Raw genomic sequence first — 27,598 nt, 5'->3', positions numbered from 1 at the left:
ATGGGGTGGAGACTGCCTTGGTCAGCCTGATGGATGATCTCCAATTGGGAACTGACAGAGGGAGTAGGACTCTGTTGGTCTTTTTGGATCTCTTGGTGGCTTTCAATACTATTGACCATGGTATCCTTCTGGAATGTCTGAGTGGATTGAGGATGGGAGGCATTTATTTGCAATGGTTCTGCTCCGACCTCACGGGCAGTTTACAGATATTGTCTCTTGGAGACTGTTCTTCAACATTTGAACTTTTGTATGGTGTCCCCTCAGGGCTCCATATTGTCTCCAATGTTGTGTAACATCTACATGAAACCACTGGGAGAGATAATCTGGAGATTTGGTGCAGGGTGTTATCAATATGCTGATGACACCCAAATCTATTTCTCCATGTCAACATAATCAGGAAAAGGCATAACCTCCCTAAGTGCCTGCCTGAAGGCAGTAATGGGCTGGATGAGGGATAACAATCTGAGAATGAATTCAGATAAGATGGAGGTACTTATTGTGCGAGGTCGGAACTTGGGAGACGATTTTGATCTGCCAGTTCTCGATGGTCTCGCTCCCCTGGAAGGAACAGGTATGCAGTCTGGGGGTGCTTCTGGATCCGAACCTGTCCCTGATGTCCCAGGCTGAGGTGGTGGCCAGAGGTGCTTTCTATCAGCTTCGGCTGATACGCCAGCTGCATCCATTTCTTGAGATGAACGGCATCAAAACAGTGGTTCCTATGCTGGTAACCTCTAGGCTGAATTATTGCAATGTGGTCTATGTGTGGCTGCCTTTGTATGTAGTCCGGAAACTACAGTTGGTCTAGAATGCAGCAGCCAGGTTGATCTCTGGGTCATCTAGGAGAGACCATATTACTCCTGTGTTGAAAGAACTTCACTGGCTGCTGATATATTTCTGGGGAAAATACAAGGTGCTGGTTATTACCTATAAAGCCCTAAACAGCTTAGGCCCTAGGTATTTAAGAGAACATCTTCTTCGTCATGAGCCCGACACCTCCTGCTAAGATAATCTGGAGAGGTCCATCTGCAGTTGCCACCAACTCATCTGGCAGCTACTCGGAAACAGTTCTTCCCCTGGACTTTGGAATGTGCTCCCTGTTGAAATAAGAGCCTCCCCATCTCTGGCAACTTTTAAAAAGGCACTGAAGGCACATTTATTCACACAGGCTTTTAATTAGATTCATGGTCTCAAATTTTTAATGTTGGTTTTAAATGATTTTAATGTTAATGGTGTTAATGTTTAAATGATTGTAATTGTTTAATTGACTTAGTTTTATTTTAATTGTTAATTGATTTTAATTAGAACATAAGAACAGCCCTGCTGGATCAGGCTCAAGGCCCATCTAGTCCAGCATCCTGTTTCACACAGTGGCTCACCAGATGCCGCTGGAAGCCACAGGCAGGAGTTGAGGCATGCCCTCTCTCCTGCTATTACTCCCCTGCAACTGGTACTCAGAGGCATCCTGCCTTTGAGGCTGGAGGTGGCCCACAGCCCTCTGACTAGTAGCCATTGATAGACCTCTCCTCCATAAAGTTATACAAACCCCTCTTAAAGCCATCCAGGTTATTAGAGGTCACCACATCTCATGGCAGAGAATTCCACAAGTTGATTATGTGTTGTGTGAAAAAGTACTTCCGTTTGTTGGTCCTAGATTTCCTGGCAATCATTTTTATGTGATGACCCCTGGTTCTAGGGTTATGAGAGAGGGAGAAGAATTTCTCTCTATCCACTTTCTCCACACCATGCATGATTTTATAAACCTCTATCATGTCTAAAAAGTTCCAGGTGTTGTAGCCTTGCCTCATAAGAAAGGTGCTCTGGGCCCCTGATCATCTTGGTTGCCCACTTCTGCACCTTTTCTAGTTCTACAGTGTCCTTTTTTAGATGTGGTGACCATTGTTTTTATTTTGATGTAAACTGCCCTGATCCATTTTTGGAAGGGCAGTATATAAATCAAATAAATAGAGATAGAGATAGAGATATAAAATAAAAACTGCTGGACAGTAATAGAGCTGCCAAGTGGCAAGGTTGGGCATTTGTCCCAAGACCTAAGGCCCAACCCTTATTGTTCCCACTTTATACACAGCACACAAGAAAGTATTAGGCCATACACAGGGAAATAGGAAATAGCCTTATACCAAGTCAGACCAATAAATTGTAGCTGGGGCTGATGGGAATTGTAGTTCAGCAACATCTGGAGGCTCCCAGTTTGGGAACCACTGGTCTACACTGACTGGCAGCAGCTGTCCAGGGTTTCAGGCAGGAATCTTTCCCAACCTTACCTGGAATGCTCGGGATTGAACATGAGATTGATTGATGCTCAGGATTGAACCTGGGACCTTCCGCGTGCAAAGCAGATGCTCTACCACTGAGCTGTGGCCTATCCCTAAAGGCAGCATACATGGGTCTCCCATCCAGGCACCTACCATACCAAGACCTGCTTAGCTTCTGCAAAGCATGTGCCCTTAGACCATGGCTTTGGGGACCAATGTGAGAAAATTATTGGCTTGCACAGTCCACACAGATGGTTCTGGAACCAGGACTGGTCTGTAAGGTGCTACAACAATTTTCATTGCTTTTTCCTCTAACAAGACATCACTTAAATATTGTTGTTTGTTTGTTTGTTTGTTTGTTTATTTGATTTATATACTGCCTGACTCAAAAGGCTCCAGGCGGTTTACGGAAACAAAGACAAACAAAACCATCTATCAAAACAGGAATTAAAAATTTTAAACATTCAGAGCTTACTAAAAAGTCTGGTATATGGAGCTGGACCTCTCTCGATGATCTTAATGCGCAGTGGGGATCATTCAGAAGGAGCTGCTCTCCCAGGTAACCCAGTCCTAAGCCATTTAGGGCTTTAAAGGTAATTACCAGCACTTTTGTATTTTGCCTGGAAACCTATTGGCAGCCAATACAATTGCTTTAAAACAGACATAATATGTCTCTCCAAGACAGCCTGGAGACTAATCCAGCCACTTATTTTGAACCAAAGTTTTTGAACTACATACAAAGGCAGCCCCACAAAGTGCACATTGCAGTGATCAAGCCTAGAGGTTACCAGAGACTGCACTGCAGTTCTGAGATCATTATCTCCAAGGAACGGATGCAGCTGTCGTATCAACCAAAGTTAATAGAAAGCGCTCCTGGCCAGAGCCTCAACCTGAGAAACCAGTGTGAGGCCTAGGTCCAGGAGCACTCCCAAGCTACGTACCTGTTCCTTTGGGGGGGAGGGTAGTGTTCTTGATCCTTTGGGGGATCCAGCACAGAAAAATCTATCACGTCCCTCAAAGTATGACCCCTTACCATGAGTACCTCCATCTTATTTGGATTCAGCTTCAGTTTATTCTCCCTCATCCAGTCCATTACTGCCTAAACGCAGGCATTTAGGGGGGCTATGTCATTTCCTGTTGATGATGTTGTCATGGAGAAATAGGTTTGGGTGTTATTGGCATATTGATAACACCCTGCTCCAAATCTCCTGATGATCTCACCAAGTGGTTTCATGTAGCTGTGAAAAAGCATTGGAGATAGGATGGGGCGCTGAGGGACACCATACAATAGCTCTCATTTCAGAGAACAACTATCTCCAAGCGACACCATCTGTAATCTACCTAAAAGATGTGAACAGGACCACTGCAAAGCAGTGCCACCTATTCCCAAATCCCACAAGCTCTCCAGGAGAATACCACGGTCGATAGTATTGAAAGCTGCAGAAAGGTCCAAAAGAATCAACAGTCACACTCCGTTCCTTGGTAGAGAACACCCATCAGGCTGACCAAGGCCGTTTCCACCCTACAGACTGTTCGAAGCCCATTTGAAATGGATCTAGATAATCAGTATCATCCAAAACGGTCTGGAGTTGATAAGCCACCACCCTCTCAATCCTTGCCCACCCAAGGGAGATTGGATAATTACCCAATATAATTGGGTATTACCCAATGGTTCTATAATTACCCATCACTGAGGGCTTTAGGGCCAGTTTCTTAAGCAAAGGACTCTCAATTGCCTCCTTCAAACATGGAGGCACCCTGCCTTCCCTTAGTGAGGCATTTATTATTTCAACTAGGCCATCTCTAACAACCTCCCTGCTAGATGTTATAAGTTACGTTGGGCATGGACCCAGAGGACAAGTGGTAGGCTGAACACCTCCAAGGAGTTTGTCCACATCCTTAGGAGTCACATACTGAAACTAATCCATTCTTATTGAACCAGAGGAGATACTAGACAGCTCTGCAGTGAACCCTGCCATAACCGTGGAGTCCATGTCAGCTCTAATGTGAGAGATTTTATCTGCAAAAAGTTATTAGAAGCATCACAGCAGGATAATGAAAAATCCAGATCTATGTTCAGAGAAGAGGCAACCTGAATCAATCCCTTCATAACTCTGAAACACCACACTGGACGCGAACTTGCGGATGCAATACATGCAGAATAGAATAGTTTCTTCACTGCACATATTGCCACAGAATAAGCCTTCAAATGGCCTTTGTGCAGTGTCTTATCAGATTCAAATCGAGTCTTCCTCCACTTATGCTCTAGTCTTCTCCCTATATCCCTAAATTCATTCATTCATTCATTCATTCAATTTCTATACCGCCCTTCCAAAATGGTTCAGGGTGGACACAGGCTAAATATAGCCTGTATCCTTCTTCTGGCTCTCTGAATTGTTTTCAGGACCTTGTGGGACCAATTTTTTTTTTAATAGTGCATACATTCCCCCCACATGTGGTATCTCAAAATGAAAGGTGACTTCCATACACTCTCTACATATTAGCATTAAAATATATTTTCCAACTCTTAAAAGCTGCCACCATTGAATCACAGTCTGTTGTTTTAATTTTACTCTACACTGAAGAAGTGAGCCTTACATTTCTTAATCTCATCTACACTAACTCGTGAGTCATGCCCAGGCAGTGGGAAAGCCAGTCACTCAAGTTCTTTCTGGCTGGGACAATTTTGATCAGAAGTAAAAGAAGGTTCAGACAGCAGGACACAATAATGAAGAGTCTGATTTCTCCCAGCTTGAACTGACAAAACCATCTTACTCTGAATTCTGGTGAACTTCAAGTCAAGAAATGGATTTACTCTTGTTCTAATGAAAATGGATAATATAATTCATCCTGGAGATACTGCTACAAATGAAGCACATGAACAATGCAGATAATGAAAGGTAATTTTTAAAAATTCTTTCAAAGCAATATAATACAGAAAGACATTATTGTATTTTATGACTCAAAAGGTCTTGATGTCACAAGCCTTCACTGGTATTGAGCATAAATAACTCAGGTCTAGATTTATTGTGTTTTGCTGGTTCAAAAAGCTGAAAAACTTTGCTTTTCTGCACAATTTGTGAAAAGTCATGGGTTCATTGCACAGGTTGTATAGCAGAAAAAATAGGTTCCATTATGAAATTAGGAAGCTATACATTTTAAAAATTGAGTTGGATAGTTGCTCTTTGATCTGCTGTGTCTTGCTCTGCAAAAGTAATATTGGATTTAAATGATCTTAATTGTACTAATGATTCATAAGGAGTTCTGAAATCATGCTAGTACATATCAGCTTAAAAATCTCTGAAAACCACCACAAACAATGCCATTAAAGCTCATCATTTTAAACACCGCGAGCTACTGAGCCATTTTAGCTTACCATCCATGAAGCTGCAGAATATCACAGTTGGAAAAACTGTGTGAGTGTTCAAACAAATTTACTGATAAATCCAAAAACTGCCAGAATATTAAGATTTCAAATCATCCTAATCTTTGGGAGATGTGAAGTAGAAAACATTAAACATAAACACAGAGACTTTTCAAGCTTAAAAGTACACTTTACTTATTGCTTAGTTTTGAAAGTGTGCCTTTTGATTTCACAAAGACAACTTTCTTTCTTTTCCCCATGACACCTTTCTAGTCCCTAGGATGCAAATGCATGCTTCTCTACTTACCATTTTTACTCATTCAAAAGAAGAGAAAAGAAAGAGTAGTTTCATTTGTGTATTGTTTTGTTTATTCCTCGGCCTTCACTATTGATCTTGAAGTTTCCTCTGTTTTTAGTAGTTTAAGAGGCTCATTTTTACTCAAAAGAACAAAAAGACTAAGTGTGTTTAGCAGCTGCAAAGAAAGAACTAGAGATGTGATGCATGGGTGGACAGAAAGAGAGCTAAGTGTCCTCTTTCTCTCTCAGGATGTGGGAGAGAAAAACAAAAGGAATTATGTTCAGGTTCTGAGCTTCCTGGTAGCTTTTCACCTCTGTCTTTTCAAGCCTTCTTTCACACTGAAATTTCCCTCCTACACGCACACCCCTGTCTCTGTTTTCTAACCACAGGTTCCTTCCCTCCACTCCCTACCCTAAAGGAACTCTCAAAAGAGTTAACTCACCGGCTATAGAGTTCTTTTGTACGTGTAGTAGCATGCAATTCTGTCTGGATTGCTCCAATTCCCAAGGTGCCTGAAAATCCCATGCATTTTGGAATGCACTAAGAATACGCTACCTACATTACAATGCTACACTCTGTACTGGATTCATTTACACCAGGAAGACAGCAGAGATCACTACATAATGTCAAAATGGGGTGAGGAGGCAAGTTTTCTTAAATATTAAGTCCATTTAATTTGCATCACAGTAGAATAGAAAGAAGAACTAGTTTTAAGAAATTACTGGAGTTAATTTGGATAAGGAGGTTTTCTTCCATTTGCTTTTCATGTTTGAGATTTCTTTTTTAATATGGCTAGCCAAGTTAACTAAATGGAAACATTATAAGGGCAGTAGGATATTAAGAGGACATTCTAAAAACTAGGACAGGGGGCATTTAGAATTAAAGTATTATGTCAGAAATACCATGTGGTAAATTGCTGTTCAGATATCACTTGATATTTGTATAAAGGATAAGTAGTTTGTGTGAAGCAATCTCCGAATACCAGACATATTGCTGCCACATATGATGGTACTGAACATCCATGTTTGTAGGGCAGGGAACACTTGCAGTAGTTCAGCTAACACAAAACAATTTGAAATACTGAAACTAAAAATGTTTGTTTCTTGCTTTCTATCCCACACCCTCTATTTTGGAATATTTATTTATTTATTAGAAACATTTAATATACCACCCACTCCGAAGACTCTGGGCGGTGAATATCCTATTAGCTCTATTACTATTACCTCTATTAGCTATGTAGGGTATGCCCTGGTTGCATATGAAGGGGAGACTAGAAGTGTGAGCACTGTAAGATATTCCCCTTAGGGGATGGAGCTGCTCTGGGAAGAGTATCTGAGGTTCCAAGTTCCCTCCCTGGCACCCCCAAGATAGGGCTGAGAAAGATTCCCACCTGCAACCTTGGAAAAGCCGCTGCCGGTCTCTGTAGACAATACTGAGCTAGATGGACCAATGGTCTGATTCAGTATATGGCAGCTTCCTATGTTCCTATGAAAACTAAAAGCATCTAAGAAGTCAAAAGGTTGTTTTTAGTGGCTGACATCCTTCCAAGGTGTGCACACTTCAAGGGGACTGCAGCGATATGACCAGAGCCCTCACACAACTCCCCCTTTGCCATCTGCATGCCCACTGTTGTGCAAGAACCATTAAACGTCTAAGCCCTGCTCACACTCCAGAAGGGCTCTGCAAGATCAAAAACACATTGATGGTGCTTAGAAGTCTAATGCTCTCATGCAATGGAGAGCATAACAAGGGAAAGGGGGAGTTGCGTGTGAGCTCTCATTGCACCCCAGCAGTTCCTTGAAGCATTTGTTTATTTTATTTATTATTACATATATATCCTGCTCTTCCTCCAAGGAGCCCAGAGCAGTATACATCGTTCTGTTTACCCTAACAACAACCTGTGAGGTAGATTAGGCTGAGAGATACTGTACGTGCCTGGCCCAGAGTCACCCAGTGAGTTTCATGGCTGAATGGGGATTTGAACTCGGGTCTCCCTGGTTGTAGTCCAACACTCTAACCACTACACTCACACTTCATCAATCAGGATGTCAGACACCATCTTAGGAATGAAGACTAGGGTTAAAATCTCCATGCCCAGGTCAGGATCTAACCGTTGTAAATCACTAAGAAGGTTGAAGGGGCACCAAGCTAAGAACAGGTCCAGGGCTTTGAGAAGTGCAGATGTTTGAGGGAACCATTAAGGGGTTCTACAAACAATGACAAACTTAACTCTCCATAATTGTTGCTCCTTGGCTTTCAGTGGAGGAAGTTACTTTCATTTCCCTTCCAAGAAAGTCTATGGTCCAGAAAGATGTAATAATAATGGTCCAACAAATCACAATTTGTTGGGAGGAGAACAAGCTATGGTGCCTGCATGCTCCTTCCTCCCCTTTCCTCCTCATCTCCATACCCTGGATGAATAGAAGACATCCTGTTGTGACACAACTGAACCAGAAAAATTGTGATTTGAGAATTCCCTACAAATATCAAATCAGGATCAAATTGTGATTTTATATCCTGGTTTTAGGAAGCACTCAGACCACAGTCTCCCACATCAGAATTTAGTGGCAACTGTGATTTAAACATCAGGAATTCAGCCAGGCACGTGAAGGGAAGAGATAAGGGAAGTGAGAAGAGGGAGTGTACAGACACATGGCTCATTCCTGGTCCAACAAGCCATGGTTTGTTTGACAAGGATTATTATCCTTGTCCCAATCAGGCCTATGCTCCTGTCAGCGGCAGTTTAAAAGCAAAGACAGAAAAGCTACTGATTAATAGAGCAACACAGCCATTCTGCTATGATATCTTTATGACTATCTGGGAAGATGCAAGTCTATCTAGGGGAAGAATTGAAACAAAGCTATCAACTGCTCTTGCAGCTCAGTTATTACATATTGAAAATGAATGTCTGAGGGAGACCAGAGGGCAATTTCTTGAGCTTCCGGTATGGAGTTGTCACCCCAACATTCATCACTGGTAGCTCTCCGTTTATGTTATGCTGCTTGTGTTTGACTGGATGTTGGGAAGTACTTAAAAAGCACACCTAACCAAGCCCTCAGAATCAGAGCCATCTTGCACTTTAAGTAGCCCAAGTACTTGTAGCTAGTTTAGCCTTATGTATCACATAGAACCATATCATTTTATTTAGTTTTTGAATCTCCTTGAACATAATCTAACAGTAGTTCCAGACATGTGAAGAAAGATACATTCTAGAAAGATAAAATGAATATGGCTTATTTATTTTAACTGAATTGTCAAAGGATTGGGGTCTGGTGATTAAGGGTAATAGGGTTGAAGGATAATTATCCATCTAATTATAGACCAACTAGCCTTTTAAGTGTAATAAATACACTGTATGCCAGACATCTATACTGGACATTAGGAAGTCTGCAGATGCAGAGTGCCTTGCAAAGAACTCAACATAACTTGTTTGCAAAGACAAAAATGACATTTACCTGAGGAAAGAATGACTTTTGGTCAGTTGGCTCCAAAGTTAATGATCAAGTGAAAAATGCAACTGCAATTATTATTGATCATGTGATTGCTGGTGGCTTGTATGGTCATGAGTCCTCAACCATAATATTAAACTACCTTAAAAATAGTAAGGTAATTTACCAATATCTTCTACTCTTCCATTTATAGTTTTTATGCATGTATTGTATAGTTTTTAAATAGGATTTGTTTTATATTTTTAGCTTAATGTTTTTACTGTCATTTTATTGTATGTTATTTAACTTTTGTAAACCGCCTTGGGTTGTTTTTAATGAAAGGCGGCATATAAATTCAACAATAAATAAATAAATAAATACTCTGGCTAGTAACAACTCTCCAGAGTCTCAAGCAGAGAAAGGTATTTTCTGGCTCTGGTGACAGAGATGCTTTTTAATTGAAGATACCAGGCATCAATACTGGACCTTATACATGCAAAACATGAGCTTTACTACTGGACTCTGACCATTTCGCGTAATGTGTAGGGAAGCTTTATCACATTAAGTGGAAGTAATTCACAGGAGTTCCAAAGAAACTGAAAGGTCATGTGATAGTTGCAATCCAGCATGTTTCACGAATCTCTAAATTGTGTGCAAGGTTGCATATTTATTTATTCATTCATTCATTCATTCATTCATTCATTCAATTTCTATACCGCCCTTCCAAAAATGGCTCAGGGCAGTTTACACAGAGAAATAATTAATAAATAAGATGGATCCCTGTCCCCAAAGGACTCGCAATCTAAAAAGAAACATAGACACCAGCAACTGTGTCTATCACAGGTGGATAGGCCAGTTACTCTCCCCCTGCTAAATAAAAGAGAATCACCATGTTAAAAGGTGCCTCTTTGCCAAGTTAGCAGGGGTTATGTATATGCACCTATATATTTGGAAGAGTTGGAAAAACCGTGTGGGAGCAAAAAATGAGTCTATCAGGGGCTCCTTGAATCAGGATGTATGTGTTTAGAAATAATGTTATACTGGCCAATAAAGTGGTAGTCAGTTGTCCCAAATACTAAATTGTTTGGAGACCGAAGGTAGTATAGAAGAATGCAGGTGCCATGTCCTTAGAGATCATCTCCTTGTTATACCCAGTTTCTGCACTGGTTTCCATAGCTATGAGGGCCCCATTCAACGTTCCTAAATGGCTTGCATCCAGCATACTTGGCAGGATGCCTCCTTCCTTATCTCTTATTACTATTACAAGAAATAGATGAATAATCTTTTGATTCTGTCAGCCAGATACAAAACACTGACAACATCTGGAGAGATATTTGGAAAGCTGGGCTTTGGAATAGCATTCCTCAGAAATTTGCTAATGTAAAACAGGGGTAGAGAGACTGGAAACATGTGGATATATATTTGATATCTTATGTAAGGTACCTAAAATTAAAATAGATTGTATTAGTATTTCACATTCAAAAGATGGACTGGTTTGAAATTCTGTAAAGTAAAGGTAAAGTCTGCTGTCGAGTCGATGTCGACTCCTGGTAACCACAGAGCCCTGTGGTTTTTCTTTGGTAGAATACAGGAGGGGTTTACCATTGCCATCTCCCTCATAGTATGAGGCCTCTCAGCATCTTCCTCTATCGATGCTGACTGATATAGTTGTTTCCCATAGTCTGGGGAAAATACCAGTGGAGATTCAAACTGGCAACCTCTGGCTTGCTATTCAAGTCACTTCCCCGCTGTAGTGAACTCTTAATCAAAGCAACAGATCATGCCTGGTTCCCACAATCATATGAATTTAGATTCAAAGTTGGAAACCAATATTAGCATGATTGAGTGTACTTGCACCAGGATTACTTTTGTTTGTGTGTGTCCCAAGATGAATCTGAGATTCTTGCCTTGGCATGAATGTACACAATCACACTAATATTGGTTACTGACTTTGAATCTAAATTCCAATAACTGTGTGGACCAGGCCAATGTATTAACGAACAAAACCAACACCACAATATAAAAGGTGGTAAAAGAGATGCTGGGAAGTTTGTCCCAGATATCTATTTGACAATATCAAAAATGCATTTACACCTACAGTGTTTCATTCAACATTTTAAAAGTAGCGAAAGATTTCAACAGGAGAAAAACAGAATTCGTAGATTATAGAAGTACCATGACTGATAGACAAGAAGTATTGAAGAACAATTTTACAGCCAATTCTATTCTTGTTTACCTGGCAATAAATCCCACTGCATTCAATGGAGCTTACTCCCAACTAAGCAAGTATAGGCTTGCAGCCTTAGAAATTAAACTTTCTGCCCACTAACTATATGGTATATTTAATTTAATACCTAAAAGGGAGAATCAGCTGCCTTCCAAGCTATGTGGGTTTGGAGTGGGTGCCGATGATCATCGCTGTCTGGAACAACAATATGAAGCAGAATTGCTCTGTACCTTTCAGGAAGAGTGTAAGATTGTGTGTGTGTGTGACTGTTATGCAAGACTCCACAGATGCAGCACAAAGTACTCAATGCCCACTTGTCTGGGCAAGTAACTACACTAGCCAAGTGGAATCCTGTTTCTCAACTATATCACTATGGCAGGAATATTCAAGCTCTGAAAGTATTTTTAAACTGTCAACTATGGGATATTCCCCCTGGTTTCCTTCCACACTGAACATCACTCACCCTATCTCCCAAATAGCATGCTGACTACTTACAGCTTTGATAGTTCAATCAGCTGTGCTTTTTGTGTGGAAGGCCAACTTTCTGATAACAGAGAGTATTGCAGCTTCCTAATGGCCAAGTTGGCCTCATGTGTTCTGGAGCTTCAGTAATAATTACTCCTGTTCAGTCAGATAAATCAAAACAAGACTTTTAAAGCTGGTCCTTCAAATAGTTCAAAAGCAATTAGTTTTATGCAGGCAGTATAATGAAAGTAATACAACTAGAGAAAAAGACCAAGTTGGTGGATTCCCTCAGCTATAATATTTGTGAGTTTTAATGATGCTATTAAAGTCTGTGTCACTTTTTAACTAATCCGATTCCTATGTTGGCAAGAAAGTAAATTTCATGAAACAAACATTGGTGGTGATGTAGAAATGAATAGAAAGCCCCCTCCCTACAAAATAAAAAATCAGAAGAAAAAATACAATTATAGGTGAAAGGGGGCACTGAAGCTCTCTTTGAAGGTCATGTTTATGAGCTGCAATAAAAGATGACATTTTAAACAATGGATACACATTGTTGAAATGTTGTCTTAGGTGATGAGAGCTTCCTCTGTTCTTATAAAGGACTACACTTCCCAGTGCTCCATTCACACCTTCCAACATAGCAATGGGGCACAAGAGGGCTCCATTTCTCTTTAAAAGCCACACCAGCCTGGCACAGCACTGAACAAAGGTCTCTCACAATGAAGTTTTGTGGGGGGTTTGGCCAAAGTGGCCCCCACTTGAAAAATCGCTTAACTAAGCGGTGGGAAAAAGAAACCAAATTAAGGCTGCAGTTCTACATACACTTACCTGAAGTAAGCACCACTGAACACAGAAGGACTTACTTCCAAGCAAACCTGCAAAGGATTATGCTTTGAGAGATGTAAGACTTCATTGCAGTGATTTCTCTTGCTCTTCCCTCATCCTGGTTATTTTAAATAGGTCAAATAATCCAACACCCTAGTCATTACAGATCCCATTAAACCCATCATTCTGTGTAGTTTCAATATGTCCTGCAACCTATGATTTAGTTTATGTTGGCCTGTATCAGTCATATACACAAACCAGTCTATCAAGATTACTGACAACTTGCACCATAAATGCAGCAATGTATATTTGCCATCCCTTTATTGCATATGCCAAGCTCTCACTTTACTGATGCTAAAAATGTATCAATACAACCTATAAAAAATCTAGGGGGTAATCATTTCTCTATGCTAAAATTCATATTGGACAGCCATGTAGACATGTTTTTTTCCAAGCACTACTGCACTAATTTGCAACTAGGACACTAGATAGATAGATAGATAGATAGATAGATAGATAGATAGATAGATAGATAGATAATGCCCTAGCTGAAAATGACTACAATAAAAATATTATGAGTGGCATCCTGATCTTTAGCACAGCAGTGCGTCATTAGCAGAAGCTCCTTCTGTGAACAGGAGAGTTCCACTCATGCAAGGACCCCTTCCATGAGTGCATCTCCTCTTCCATTAATAGAAATTGCTTAGTCCAATGGTGCATTGCTGTGCCAAAGGTCTGGATGTTGTTTTCAAGGCAAGAGACTGGACACATTTGGTTGGGATAATATGGGTTAGAATGAGAACTAAATTTAATCATTTTACACTGAATGAATGTAATTTTATTGAATGATGGGGTGGCTTTGGGCAAGTCTTTATCAAGCCTGCACCTTTTGAAAGTGGTGATTCTTTTTATTTAGCAAGGGGAGAGCAACTGGCCCTATCCACAGCATCCCTCCAGTGGCTGTTGCTGGTGTCTATCTTATGTTTCTTTTTTAGATTGTGAGCCCTTTCGGGACAGAGAGCCATTGCATTCATTCATGCATTCATTCATTCATTCATTCATTCATATGTAAGCCGCTTTGGGAACTTTTTGTTGAAAAGTGGTATATAAATATTCTTCATTGTCATCGTCACAATACTATTGCAAGAATCAAATTGAATCAGCCCATGTTCACCACACTAGGTGCCTTGAAGGAAGGGCAGGATTCAAATCTGATAAGTACATGTGTATACACACACACACACACACCCCTCTCTATATACTTAAGAACAACCACCCACCTGAGAGCAGGACATAAAGGCTCAAGGCTGCCACACACATTATAAGTTTGTGTGCACATGTACATTAGTGTGTATATGACAGACATTACTATACAGCTATATGCAACAGGATCAAAGTGATTGCAGTGAAAGGATGATGAAATAAATTTACCAACATGTAATGTCAGAACCAAACTTCAATGGGTCATGAAAGGTCAAGGGAAAATTTGGAGACTGGACTTACACATTAAAAAAAACTGCTACCAATATAAGTTAAAAGCCATTACAAATGTTCCTGGTCTCCCACCAGTTCCAATTTTTCTCCAAAAGTGGGGGGGGGGGGGAAGCAGTCATCAGTAATTTCAACAAATGCAGTCATAACAAGTTCCAACAACAACATTGCTGTTGAAAGAACAGAGCAAGAGCCATGGGTCAGCATTGTTAGGAAGCCGACAACAGCCCAGGACCCTCAAAACAGCACACTGACGATTGTATGGTTGTAGCAGAGAGACTTTTTAGAGCCCACCTAGGTAGAAGGCAGCCCAGGGAGGGGGCCAAGGATGCCTTGAAACCTAGATCAGATTGTCTGGAGAATAATGCTTTTGCTGTTGAGATGAACTTTAAGAAGTAATATCCCACAACAGCTAGAGTTTCAAATCCACAACAGAGGTTAGAAGTTCGGCCATATCTGCCAGCCCCTTATTTAAATGAGTCAATTATCTTTACAGCCACTTTGAAACAAGAAGTTTCAAATGGCTTTTTAACAGCATCATCATCCAGCTTCCAGAACCTCTCATGTATTGCACCTGTTCTCTGCTTGCAATGCACTGTGTTTCAGTTTGCATAGGTTGATCTGTAGAGAGACGATGAATGGATTGTGGGCCTTTGGGAGTACAGGGGGCATACAGGTGGACGCCATGAGTCTTATTCCTTCCATATCCAATTCTATCTCAACCTGGATTGTTTTCTTCAGATTACTATTGTTCTGAGGGGAAGGGGGAGTCAAAATATCCCATTTGTGCATGCATGTGTACACACACACACACACACATTTTACTCTCCATGGTCCACTGTAATAAAAACTAAGGACAGTATAATAAAGATAAATTTAAAAAGGACTGCAATGTTTAGACTGATTAAACTGTAAGTCAACCAAAAAGGTGCCCATGATCACTGTTCCCTCTAAGGTGTGTGTGCGTGCATGCGCTCCACAAGTTTTTGGATGTCCGCTCAGTTCCTTTTAGATCCCACTCAGGTTGAATCAGGAAGGCCCCATTCTGAATGCAGGTGAACGCACATTGCCTTGATACTGCTGCCCAGAACAAAACTCATTCCGCACAGAGATGAAAAAAATTAGAGGGACCACTGCCTGATTAATAGGGTATATATTTTTTAAAATGCAAACTACCTATAAAAATGGCAGATGGCACACCAAGTTTTAAAATCACCATTCCCCTGTTTTTTTCTCAGACAGGAGAAATTCATCATTTCAGATTATATCTGTAATGATGTAAGTGAATTATCTAAAAGCAAATAAAGTATGCTTGCTTCAGAACAAGTTTTCCCAATGTGCAAATTTAATCAATTAACCAGCACATTAATGATTAATTTACTATTCTCTGCCACAAGTCGTGGTGACAGCCAACAACCCGGATGTCTTTAAGAGTGGTTTGGATAACTTCATGGAGGAGAGGTCTTTCAATGACTACCATTTGGAGGGCTATAGGCCACCTCCAGCCTCAAAGTCAGGTTGCGTCTGAGTACCAGTTGTAGGGGAGCAACAGCAGAAGAGAGGGCATGCCCTCAACTCCTGCCTGTAGGCTTCCAATGGCATCTAAGTTAACTATTTCTGCCTATGCTGTTCTTATACCACATCTGTAAGGCTTCCTACTTATCACTGTGTTTTTCTATGCAATTGCATTAATCCAGAGGTAATTCTGATATTATTTACAAGATCACTTACCCTGGAATGAAAATGAGGCAGAAGTTGTTAGTTCAAACTCTTGATTACATATTCAAGAGGTGAAGCACTCAGAGGCTGCAGGGAATCTAGGAGTTATTATCCAAGTATAACCAATCATGCAAATGGACCTTTGCTTAATGAAAGTAGCACAAGAACCTTGAGATACTACTTATAGTAGGGTGAATGAATTGCAAAGCTAGAGGTGAATGAATGAATTGAATGAATGAATTGCAAAGCTAGAGGTGCAATCCAGAACAACCAATACCTTACCCCATTCATTTCTTGGGACTAAACTGCATGTACACAGTGTAACAGTGATGCTTTTCTCTAAAGCATCAGCAAGCTACCATCAGCATCACTATAAATCTGTTATGTAAAGCAGAATACATACCATATATTCACTTAGACTAGGTTAGCTTTTAGCCTTCTTTTCTCTAACACATCAATGAACCTGCCCACAAAGTGTCCAGGGGCACAAGTCAGCCTGTGCTGTGTTCTTGACACTTGCCTATGGGAAATGTATAAAATAATAATCTGGAGACAGGCTACAATTAGTTTTAGGGTCCAGGGGCATGTCAGTAGCTATTGCAGGTTGATGAAAGAGTGAGATTGTAAGACTGATGTAGCAGGCAACTGATAGACACACAACACCATGTGAACATTAACTATACAGCTGTTGCAAAAGCTGCACAATTACTGTTCTTTAAAAAAGGACAACACAGATAGCTACAATGTACATCTGTACATAGTACCCTATTCCAATCTTTAACAGCTACACACCAGACCTTCCCCCTCAGTGTGATTATCTCTGTGTATGAGATAAACCTAATGGCGCAGCCAGAGGTTGCCAGTTCAAATCCCCACTGGTATGTTTCCCAGACTATGGGAAACACTCATATCAGGCAGCAGTGATATAGGAAGATGCTGAAAGGCATCATCTCATACTGCACAGGAGGTGGCAATGGTAAACCCCTCTGTATTCTACCAAAGAAAAGATTGCGGGGGGTGGATCTTGGGCATCTGAAAAACCCCAGAGCACAGTATGGCACTTTATTTGGCCTGTTCTTTGGCACTTTGAGGGAGGCAGGGGTTGAGACTGGAAACCTAACCCCTGTGATCCCATAGACACAATGATGCAGTTACCCGTGGGAACATGTGGGAACAGAGCCCCTGCAGATAATGAGGGTCAGCTGTACTTTCATGCATTTGCTTACAACTGTGCTGCAGTGCCACCTGGTGCCAATATATGGAATGCAAGGATATAAATACGTACAATGCAGTCTCTCTTTTTTTCAATAACCACATTGGCCCAAAAACAATTTAGCTGAAAGTAGAGCCACCTAATGGTGCAGTGGGGAAATGCTTGACTAACAAGCAGAATGTTGCCGATTCGAATCTGTGCTGGTACTATATCGGGCAGCAGCAATATAGGAAGATGCTGAAAGCCATCATCTCACATTGCATGGGAGGAGGTAATGGTAAACCCCTCCTGTATTCTACCAAAGAAAACCACAGGGCTCTGTGGGCACCAGGAGTCGACACCAACTCGATGGCACACTTTATGGGAGAAAGGAAAATCAAATCACTTAAGTGCAGCGCAATCATCTTCCTGCCAGTACTTGAGTTAGATAGAAAGCTAGTGAAACCCACTTCATAGGTCACAGACAAAACATCACATATGAGTTTGCTCTTGCAGAGTCCTTCAGGTTGAGATCCAACTGAGTTAAGGATTGTGTTAGTCCTAAAGCTCTCTGCTCACTCTCTTACCCAGATATTGCAAGATGCTGTTGTTCTCATTGAAAAATCTACTTACTTTAAATGTTATCACTTCCTATATTTTTCAGAAGTTAAAATTTGTACCACCCATGATGTACCCCAGATCATTTGCCAGCAGTGTGTCTCCTGAAAAGCATTTGACCTGCAAAGCAACAATAATAATGGGGTCCAATGCATCATATGTGAAGTTTTCAGGTAAATAATTTTTTAAAACAAAAAATTGGTATTCCCAGAGTATTTAGAGTGGTTCAATCATTTCGATTAAAATGGTTTTTAATCATTTTTTATTTAAAACTATGTAATTTTAATAGCTATCATTTTCAAGACAGCCCAATACAGCCACTGGATTGCTTGATAATTTCCTTTCCTAATTAATATTCTAACCAAGTTAAAGAGCAGATTCATTTTAAGCCTCTAGCCTTGTAATAAACAAACCTGTCTCCATTCTCTCTCCCCCATACACACAGAAACATTAAAAAAAAACCAACTTGTATATCTGTAATGGTTCCATACCATCAGGGTTAACTAAGAACATTCACAGAAAATCAGGCCATTATGGTGGGGATGTTGAGTTGTAGTCCAACAACATCTGGGGTTCCATGTCTGAGAACTCCTGAACATAAGAACAGCCCTGCTTGATCGGGCCCAAGGCCCATCTAGGCCACTTCCAGCCTCAAAGGCAGGATGCCTCTGACTACCAGTTGCAGGGGAGTAACAGCAGGAGAGAGGGCATGCCCTCAACTCCTGCCTGTGGCTTCCAGCAGCATCTTGTGGGCCACTGTACAAAACCGGATACTGGACTAGATGGGCCTTGGGCCTGACCAGCAGGGCTGTTCTTATGTTCATCCTTTTTCACACAGTGGCCCACCAGATGCCACTGGAAGACTACAGGCAGGAGTTGAGGGCATCTCCTCTCTCCTGCTGTTACTCCCCTGCAACTGGTATTCAGAGCCATCCTGCCTCTGATGCTGGAGGTGGCCTATAGCCCTCCAACTAGTAGCCGTTGATAGACCTCTCCTCCATGAAGTTATCCAAACCCCTCTTAAAACTATCCAAACTAGTAGCCAACATCAAATCTTGTGGTGGAGAATTCCACAAGTTGATTATGAATTGTGTGAAAAAGTACTTCCATTTGCTGGTCCTAAATTTCCTGGAAATCAATTTCATGGGATGACCCCTGGTTCTAGTGTTATGGGAAAGAGAGAAGATTTTCTCTCTATCCACTTTCTCCACACCTTGCATGATTTTGTAGACCTCTATCATGTCTCCCCGCAGCTGTGTTTTTTCTGAACTAAAAGGCCCCAGGTGTTGTAGCCTTGCCTCATAAGAAAGGTGCTCTAGGCCCCTGATCATCTTGGTTGCCCTCTTCTGCACCTTTTCCAGTTCTACAATGTCCTAATTCCCTGCATTCAAACCCACTCAAACCAAACATCTTATTACACTCAAATGTTTATGGCCCCTGGATATGAACAAGGCACTTAATTATACATGTTGTGTTATGTATGCATGTATGTACATATGTATGTATAGTTCCATTTCTATACCACCTTTCATTAGAAATTCATCCCAAAGCAGTTTACAAAATATAATAAAACACCATTAAAGGTCACATTAAATATTAAACAATTAAAAACAAGAATAATCATAAAACACCAAAAAGCAGATTAATTATTTTCAGTACTTCTATTAAAGCATGCTGAATTTTTTCAAGGAAGTACAAGTTGACCTCCCTATACGTGGACCCGACATTCGCAGTTTTCCAAATCTGCAGTCAGGTAATTAACACCTGGCCTTGGAATATTTGGGGGGAAATGGCAGAAAGGGGGTTAATTCCGCATATCCGCAGGTTGGGGTGGCTGGAAATGACCTCAGAGGCTCATTTTCTCACTCATTTATTTAAAAACACCAGAAATTCAGAATTTTATGGACTTTGGGATTGCTAGGGGGTGGATCTTGGGCATCTGAAAAACCCCAGAGCACAGTATGGCACTTTATTTGGCCTGTTCTTTGGCACTTTGTGGGAGGCAGGGGTTGAGACTGGAAACCTAACCCCTGTGATCCCATAGACACAATGATACAGTTACCTGTGGGAACAGAGCCCCTGCAGATAATGAGGGTCAGCTGTACTTTCATGCATTTGCTTACAACTGTGCTGCAGTGCCACCTGGTGCCAATATATGGAATGCAAGGATATAAATACGTACAATGCAGTCTCTCTTTTTTTCAATAACAACATTGGCCCAAAAACAATTTAGCTGAAAGTAGAGCCACCTAATGGTGCAGTGGGGAAATGCTTGACTAACAAGCAGAATGTTGCCGATTCGAATCTGTGCTGGTACTATATCGGGCAGCAGCAATATAGGAAGATACTGGAAGCCATCATCTCACATTGCATGGGAGGAGGTAATGGTAAACCCCTCCTGTATTCTACCAAAGAAAACCACAGGGCTCTGTGGGCACCAGGAGTCGAAATCGACTTGACGGAACACTTTACCTTTACATGAAATAAACTGTAGTCTCATGCATTGCCATGTATAAGAAATTATCAGTTTATTTCAGGGATAAGGAATAAGAACACATGAACAACCCTGCTCAATCCAGCCCAAGGCCTATCTAGTCCAGCGTCTTGTTTTACACAAGGAATCTTGCCTCTGAGGCTGGAGGTAGACTATAGCTACCAGACTAGTAGCCATTGATAGACCTGCCCTCCAGTGCTTCATAGTGCATACAGCAACACTTTCAGATTGTATGAAATGTTACTTGGGTCAATACACAAGATTGTATGTACATTACTGTCTACAAAGGATCTTTAGTTGCTCCAGTTAAAGTAAAATTAGGCTTTCCCACCACCAAAGCCAAACATAACTTTTAAATAGTAGAAGTCAGTGTTCAGTTACATGAATGAAGCCAGATAATAATCCCTTCAGGTAGATATCTGCTACTAGTTCCCAGTTACATTAGAGCTGGCCTAACCACAAAGCAGTTGGTATGAATGGTAGATGCCAGAGGTGGTGCATTTTTCCTGACTCTACTCTCTTATCTCTGGCATTAAAAATCCCTATGTTGACAGAGGTGGGCCTGGGGACAGTGTCTAAGGCTGGCATTGAGATTAATTCTAAGTAGAGCAATTAGTGTGTTTTTCTGCTGCATGTTGTGTCAAATGAATTGGTGATTCATTCTTTGGCTATTGCACCTGGTTATGATGGGAGCTGTAATCCAACAAACCCACCAGTTCAACCATGGGGCAATTAATGGACCTCATTCTGAAGAGGCATAACTATCCAAAGATGAAAAGTGAGCTGCATATGTATCTTGGTGGGAACGATCTCATACTTTGCACACCTTGTGACCTTAAAAACCTCAAGGAGGAGATTCCACAGCTTCCTTAGGCACTTATTCCATTGAACAGCTCTTAGAGAAATGAATACAATTATATTTCATAGGCATATATGTAGTTTTGCATCAATACCCTCTGTGTCCATAGCTAACTCTCCCAGGACTCAGCCAAAAACTAGCCTTTATATGCAAAGAGGAACTGATCTATCTTCATTACTAAGTGGACTTGTGAAGCTGGATGTAGCTTACAGTGTGAAAATATAAATGCCCTGCCACCTCATGGCTAAAGCTGTGGTCTAAAGCTATCTTCTCTAGCATACAAACACAGAAGTATAATTACAAAACAAGATCTTGAAAAACAAGTACTGCTGCCAAAAAGGCAGCAACTGACAAGTCCTCAACACAAACTTAACAGGTCAAGTGAACCCCAACATAAACTCAGCCAGACTTCTTGACATGTTCCACAATTATTCAAATACAGATATTTATCATTATATATAAATAGGGAGTTTCTAGGGTTTTTCTGTCTGCAACCAAATTGTGGAGGTTCTTAATTGTTATCAGTCGTAAGACTGTTCTGGACGTACAGGTTCCCTTTGAGGAACATGTACGTTTTGCCTGCTGACTCTGCCAGGTACAGAAGTTTCAGCTGACACACTATGGCAGAAAACAGAAATACTACCCCTCAGTATCACAGTTAGATGGCTGTTTTTTAAAAAAACCCAACAACAACAACACTTGGAACCCCAGGACAATGTTTTCCTGGGCCAGTTAAACAACAGCTAAATGTAAATCCTGTATGAGTCCCACGCTCAAAACTACAACCAATCATAGCAACAGACAGGACATAGTAGGAACAGACTAGATGGGAAGTAACACAGTCCTGTCTGTGTTACTTCAGTCCACTTTTAGGGTATTTAAAGAGCAAGCATTTAGCCTTTACCCAAGGACACCCCCATCTAATCTGTTCCTACGATGTCCTGTCTGTCCCAGGGCACTGTCATGTTTTAATGAACAAAGAGCATAGGGCATCCCAGGGGCTGCATGGTAGGAGCTGGACCATCACAACTGTCCTCTTAATGCCCTTCAAGCTGCCCTCTGAGCATCTGCCTCATTTCCATCATTGCAAACCATAAGGGTCTTCACCTAAGAAGAGAAATAGATTTTTTAAAAGTAACATGTGGATATACCCCATAACTAAAATTAGGAAGATGTTTCAAATGGTTCCACATGCAACCAGAAAGCATCAAAAGAAATAGTGAAAATCAGATTTCCTCTTTTTGCTCCTTGGAGTAAAACATGAAGAGACCCTCAGAGTAACTATGCATTATTCTTGTTGCTATAGTTACAGAAGAACATAGGAACAACACAACTGTTTACCAACTTAGATTCTCTTTTCATCATTCCTATAGATCACCACCAACTGGCTCAAGACAACAGTATCTCAACCAATTATTCACAAGGACTACCTGAAAATTCTACCAATAATGAATTTACAACCATTGTTTTACCTGTGCTTTACCTCATCATATTCCTGGCGAGCATCTTACTGAATAGTTTGGCAGTATGGATTTTCTTCCACATCAGAAACAAGACAAGTTTTATTTTTTATCTCAAAAACATTGTAGTTGCAGACTTTCTGATGACTTTGACATTTCCATTTAAAATTATTCAAGACTCAAGACTGGGGCCATGGCACTTCAATTTTTTTCTCTGTCGGTATACAACAGTTTTGTTTTACGCCAACATGTACACTACAATTGTGTTCCTCGGACTCATTAGCATTGATCGGTACCTGAAAGTAGTGAAGCCATTTGGAGATTCCAGGATGTACAGCATCACTTTCACCAAGATTCTGTCTGCTTGTGTTTGGATTGTTATGACATTCTTGGCCTTACCAAATCTGATCCTTACAAATGGTTACCCAACTAGGAAAAATGTAGATGACTGCTTGAAACTAAAGACTCCTTTGGGAGTAATGTGGCATGAAAGTGTCATTTATATCAATAATGGTATGTTTATCATTGTACTGATAGTACTAATTGGATGCTATATTGAAATATCCAAGTATATCTACAAATCGAGCAAGCAATTCATCAGTTCTTCAAGTCGCAAACGGAAACACAACCAAAGCATAAGGGTTGTGGTAGCTGTGTTTTTCACTTGTTTTTTGCCATATCATTTGTGCAGAATACCTTTTATTTTTGGCTACTTAGATAAATTTTTAGATGACTCAGCACATAAAATTCTGTACTACTGCAATGAAGTGACTCTCTTCCTGTCTGCATGCAATGTGTGTCTAGATCCTATCATCTACTTTTTCATGTGTAGATCATTTTCACGAAGGCTGTTCAGAAAATCAAACATGCGAACAAGGAGCGAAAGCATTCGATCACTTCAGAGTGTCAGAAGATCAGAAGTGCGTATATATCAAGAATACAATGATCTGTGACATTATCTTCAGATTGACTCTCTTATTTTCACTAGCATATTTGTTATCTGTAAATAATAAAATATTTTGTTTGATTACATGTATTTTTTAACATTTATTTGACAGAAGCAAAATTTGTACTGTTTTCATATTGTTCCATAAACAAGGGAGACATAAAAAAATGTAGCTCAGTAATCAATGGGAAACATACCTACATCTACTGAGGCAGCTTTTATTTATTCTAGTACTAGAAAGGTTATACTATGCCATCTGGTGGAGAAAAGCATGTTTCTGTTATAATACTAGATGGCTTCTAAAGAAGTTCACTCAAACCATGTTGTCTGAAATCTCATCTGTCCAGCTGGGACTGCACAAGTTCAAAATTGAGTGTCTACAGGCCCCAATTTGTAGGAGTCATTTAATCATCAGTGTGGGTATTGCGATGCTTAGCTTAAACTCAAGGGTGAAAGGAAATCCTGTCTAGTTGGGGAGGAAGGAAGTGGAGACTGCTACAAATGTTTCTGGAAATATGTGGTTTTCTGTTCTTCAAACAGTATTTTTAAAAAACAGAATATGAAGGACTTCACTACCACCAGTTCTAGCTCACTAGCTGTGTGTGCAATTTTATGAGGAAGCCTGCATTAAAAGTTCCAGTACTGCCCCTATACAGCAACTGGGAGGGTTCTCCATCCACTGCATAGATGGAGAGAAGCATACCAGCCAAAAGCAAAGTATAGTAAGCAAAACTATCACAAGATTTATATATACTGAAGCTTATAATCTCACATCTCTCCCACCCGCCAACACACACAGAGATTTCACTTTATAAAAGTTAATGAACCATATTTCAAAATTTGTCTATCTCACAATAAATAAATAATTATTGGGATTTAGGCAGAGGCGTATCTAGGGAAAATAGCGCCTAGAGCAACCTCTGAAATTGCGTCCCCTGTCCAAACATCTGACACCCATCTTTCAGATAACTTTACCATAATATCAGCTCAAAAATACAAGTCATGCTCGTTAATCTTTTAATATTTCAAAAACTATTTAGCAGTGGACGTAGCCAGACCAAAAAATGCTTGAAAACTACAATTTTCAGTATGCTGGGGCTCATGAAATACCCAAATACTATGTGGAGGTGTACTTGGAAAACTAAACAGAAGTGCTTGTCTAATTCTCTACTATGCATTGTAGCATCACTATTACATAAGTTTTAAAAATGAATGGAGAATTTGACTTTTCCCAGATACTCCAAAAAGAATTAAAGGTGATGTAGTGGTTAGAGTGCTGGACTAGGACCGGGGAGACCCGAGTTCAAATCCCCATTCAGCCATAAAACTAGCTGGGTGACTCTGGGCCAGTCACTTCTCTCTCAGCCTAACCTACTTCACAGGGTTGTTGTGAAAGATAAACTCAAGTATGTAGTACACCGCTCTGGGCTCCTTGGAGGAAGAGCAGGATATAAATGTAAAATAATAATAATAATAATAATAATAAAACAACAACTGTGTCACTGCTTGGAATATATTCTAGTATTTCAGAAAGACAGTTAAAATGAGAGAAAGAGAGCAAGAAACTCCCAGTGGGCCTTAATACTAAGGATTTCACACTGATTCAAAGACAAACTCACCATTAATAGCTATATTAAGACATCACATTTAACTCACTTATCACAAGAAGCAAAAGTAAGACCAAATAAATACAATCCTAGCTCATAAGCTTCCGCTCAGTATTCACAAGCCCTGATTCTCTGTACATAGTGCCATACTGAATATGTGTACAGTGACATATTATATTTAATTTTTTTTAAAAATTACCTATAGCCCCTTTGGGGGGGCTTCCTAAAGGCTGGGGGGGTTGCAAATGTTCCCCCTCCCCCATTGGCCTCTAGGGCCTCGCAAGGACCATTTGAGCATGTGCAGTGGTCATTTTTAAAAATACTTTTTTTAAAAATGGCCACTGAAAACAAAATGGCCACTGCGCATGCTCAAATGGCATCTGCGAGGCTTGGCATGGCCTAAGGCCTCACAGAGGCCATTTGAGCATGCATGGTAGCCATTTTGTTTTCGGCTGCCATTTTTAAAAAAAATATTTTTAAAAAATGGCGCCCCCCTTTCAAGTGGCGCCCGGGGCATGTGCCCTGCCTGCCCTACCCTAGATACACCCCTGGATTTAGGATCCTCTCCCTTTTATTTACCTGTAGATGAACTATTAAAAGAGTGCCACCCATCAACGTCCTAGGTTGGTTGAAATATTGCTTAGATATGTATATTATCCCTTCTCTCCACTGTAAGCAGCAACTATTTATACCATACAAACAAGTTATGTAAATGGTCAAGAATTGATTCATACACGCAAACCAGTTGCTCTCTTCTTTCAAGCAACTGATCTTAACATCCCCAATTCAGGAAGCACATGGAGCACATAAGTGTGAACTAGTGTGAAACAAAACCAGCAGCAAATCCTGTGATTACAGCTGGCTGCTGGGAAAAGTTTTGCAAGCTTTAATTATTTTGCAAACTAGTTCACACCACCATTTCCCCCACTGAACTCACATTTGTACAAGCAACAGAACAGCTTGCATGTGTGAACCAGCGCTTTGAGAAAGAGTAAGAGAGAGAAATGTCCCTTGTATACTGTAAGTACGTACACACACACACACACACACACACACACACACACTTCATTCTTGTGCAGTTATCCAGTACTACCAGCCAAACAGGGATGTCCTTAGAGAGCCCTGGCGGGGGGCGGGGCCTGAGGCAAATCAGCAAGTGCGGAGGTCCCTTCCAAGAGGTGGCCCAGGGTGGTAGGCCTGCTTGCCATGCCCTAAGGACAGCCCTGCAGCCAAAGCTTAAATTGGTTAATTTTGAACACTGTCAACAGTACAGCATACCAGATCTCTCTGTATTACAGATGTAATTAAATATTGATGCATTCCTAACATTTTGCACCATTTTGTGCTGAAGGAAAAGGTTACAAATTAGAGTGAAATCTGGGTAGTAGCTGAATGAATCATTTTTTCCTTAATCTTATTTGTAGCAGTATTTATTTGAGTGGGGATATAAACTGAGTGGGGGCTGAGCAGAAACTTCTTGTTTTAAACACAAGTCTAAACAAAAGCCAGTGTATGCAATTATGAGTGTTGCCAAACCCACGGAATTAAAAAATAAATCTTATTAATTGCAGTTAAATAGCCCAGACAAAAGGTGGCAATAAGCTACTGCTCATCCATAGAACCCAACACTGACATTTCTAGCATATTAACTAGTAACACTGGCATGAATGCAGATACCTCATGCAGATACCTAGTGAGGTTCTATCAGATCCTTTTGCAGGCTCTGAATCTTACAAAATATTTGTTCTTAAATTTTCTTATAAATAATTGTGTTCGAGAGTTGAGTCTTCCAAACTGCAGTGTTTTGACTTTATGAGATTACTGCAGTGTTTGTCTCATGGAAGTGGACAGCTTGTTTAAAAGAAAGACAGAGAGAGCCAACTTTCCAACCACACAGAATGGCTCTCTCTTTTAAATTTATTTATTTTTATTTGGTTTTTTTGTTTATTTATTCGATTTCTATACCGCCCTTCCAAAAATGGCTCAGGGCAGTTTACACAGAGAAATAATTAATAAATAAGATGGATCCCTGTACCCAAAGGGTTCACAATCTAAAAAGAAACATAAGATAGACACCAGAACAGTCACTGGAGGTACTGTGCTAGGGGTGGATAGGGCCAGTTACTCTCCCCCTGCAAAATAAAAGAAAATCACCACATTAAAAGGTGCCTCTTTGCCAAGTTAGCAGGGGTTAATGAATGAATAAATAAATGCTTATATAGTGTGGTTCATGAACAGTGTTGTATCATAATCTCAAATCCCTTACTTGGAAGCAAATTCTGTTGATTTAAGTGTGAATACTTGCAAGAAAGATTTTGGGATTAGGCAG

General features: G+C 40.5%; 2 protein-coding genes across 9 annotated transcripts in view; one reads left to right on the top strand and one right to left on the bottom strand.

Moving 5' to 3' along the window:
- Positions 1-27,598, bottom strand: part of MED12L (mediator complex subunit 12L) — a 324,835-nt gene that overhangs the window by 162,486 nt on the left and 134,751 nt on the right. The window lies entirely within an intron of this gene.
- GPR87 (G protein-coupled receptor 87) lies at positions 17,974-23,746 on the top strand. Its single transcript, XM_053305824.1, has 2 exons — positions 17,974-18,076; positions 22,630-23,746. The coding sequence occupies exons 1-2, from the start codon at positions 17,974-17,976 to the stop codon at positions 23,667-23,669; spliced, it is 1,143 nt and encodes a 380-aa protein (XP_053161799.1). The 3' UTR covers positions 23,670-23,746.

The sequence above is a fragment of the Hemicordylus capensis genome, chromosome 3, assembly GCF_027244095.1.
Source record: "Hemicordylus capensis ecotype Gifberg chromosome 3, rHemCap1.1.pri, whole genome shotgun sequence".
NCBI classification, from domain to species: Eukaryota; Metazoa; Chordata; class Lepidosauria; order Squamata; family Cordylidae; genus Hemicordylus; species Hemicordylus capensis.
Note: the sequence above shows the minus strand (reverse complement) of the source record. Positions and strands in the feature narration are given on the sequence as shown.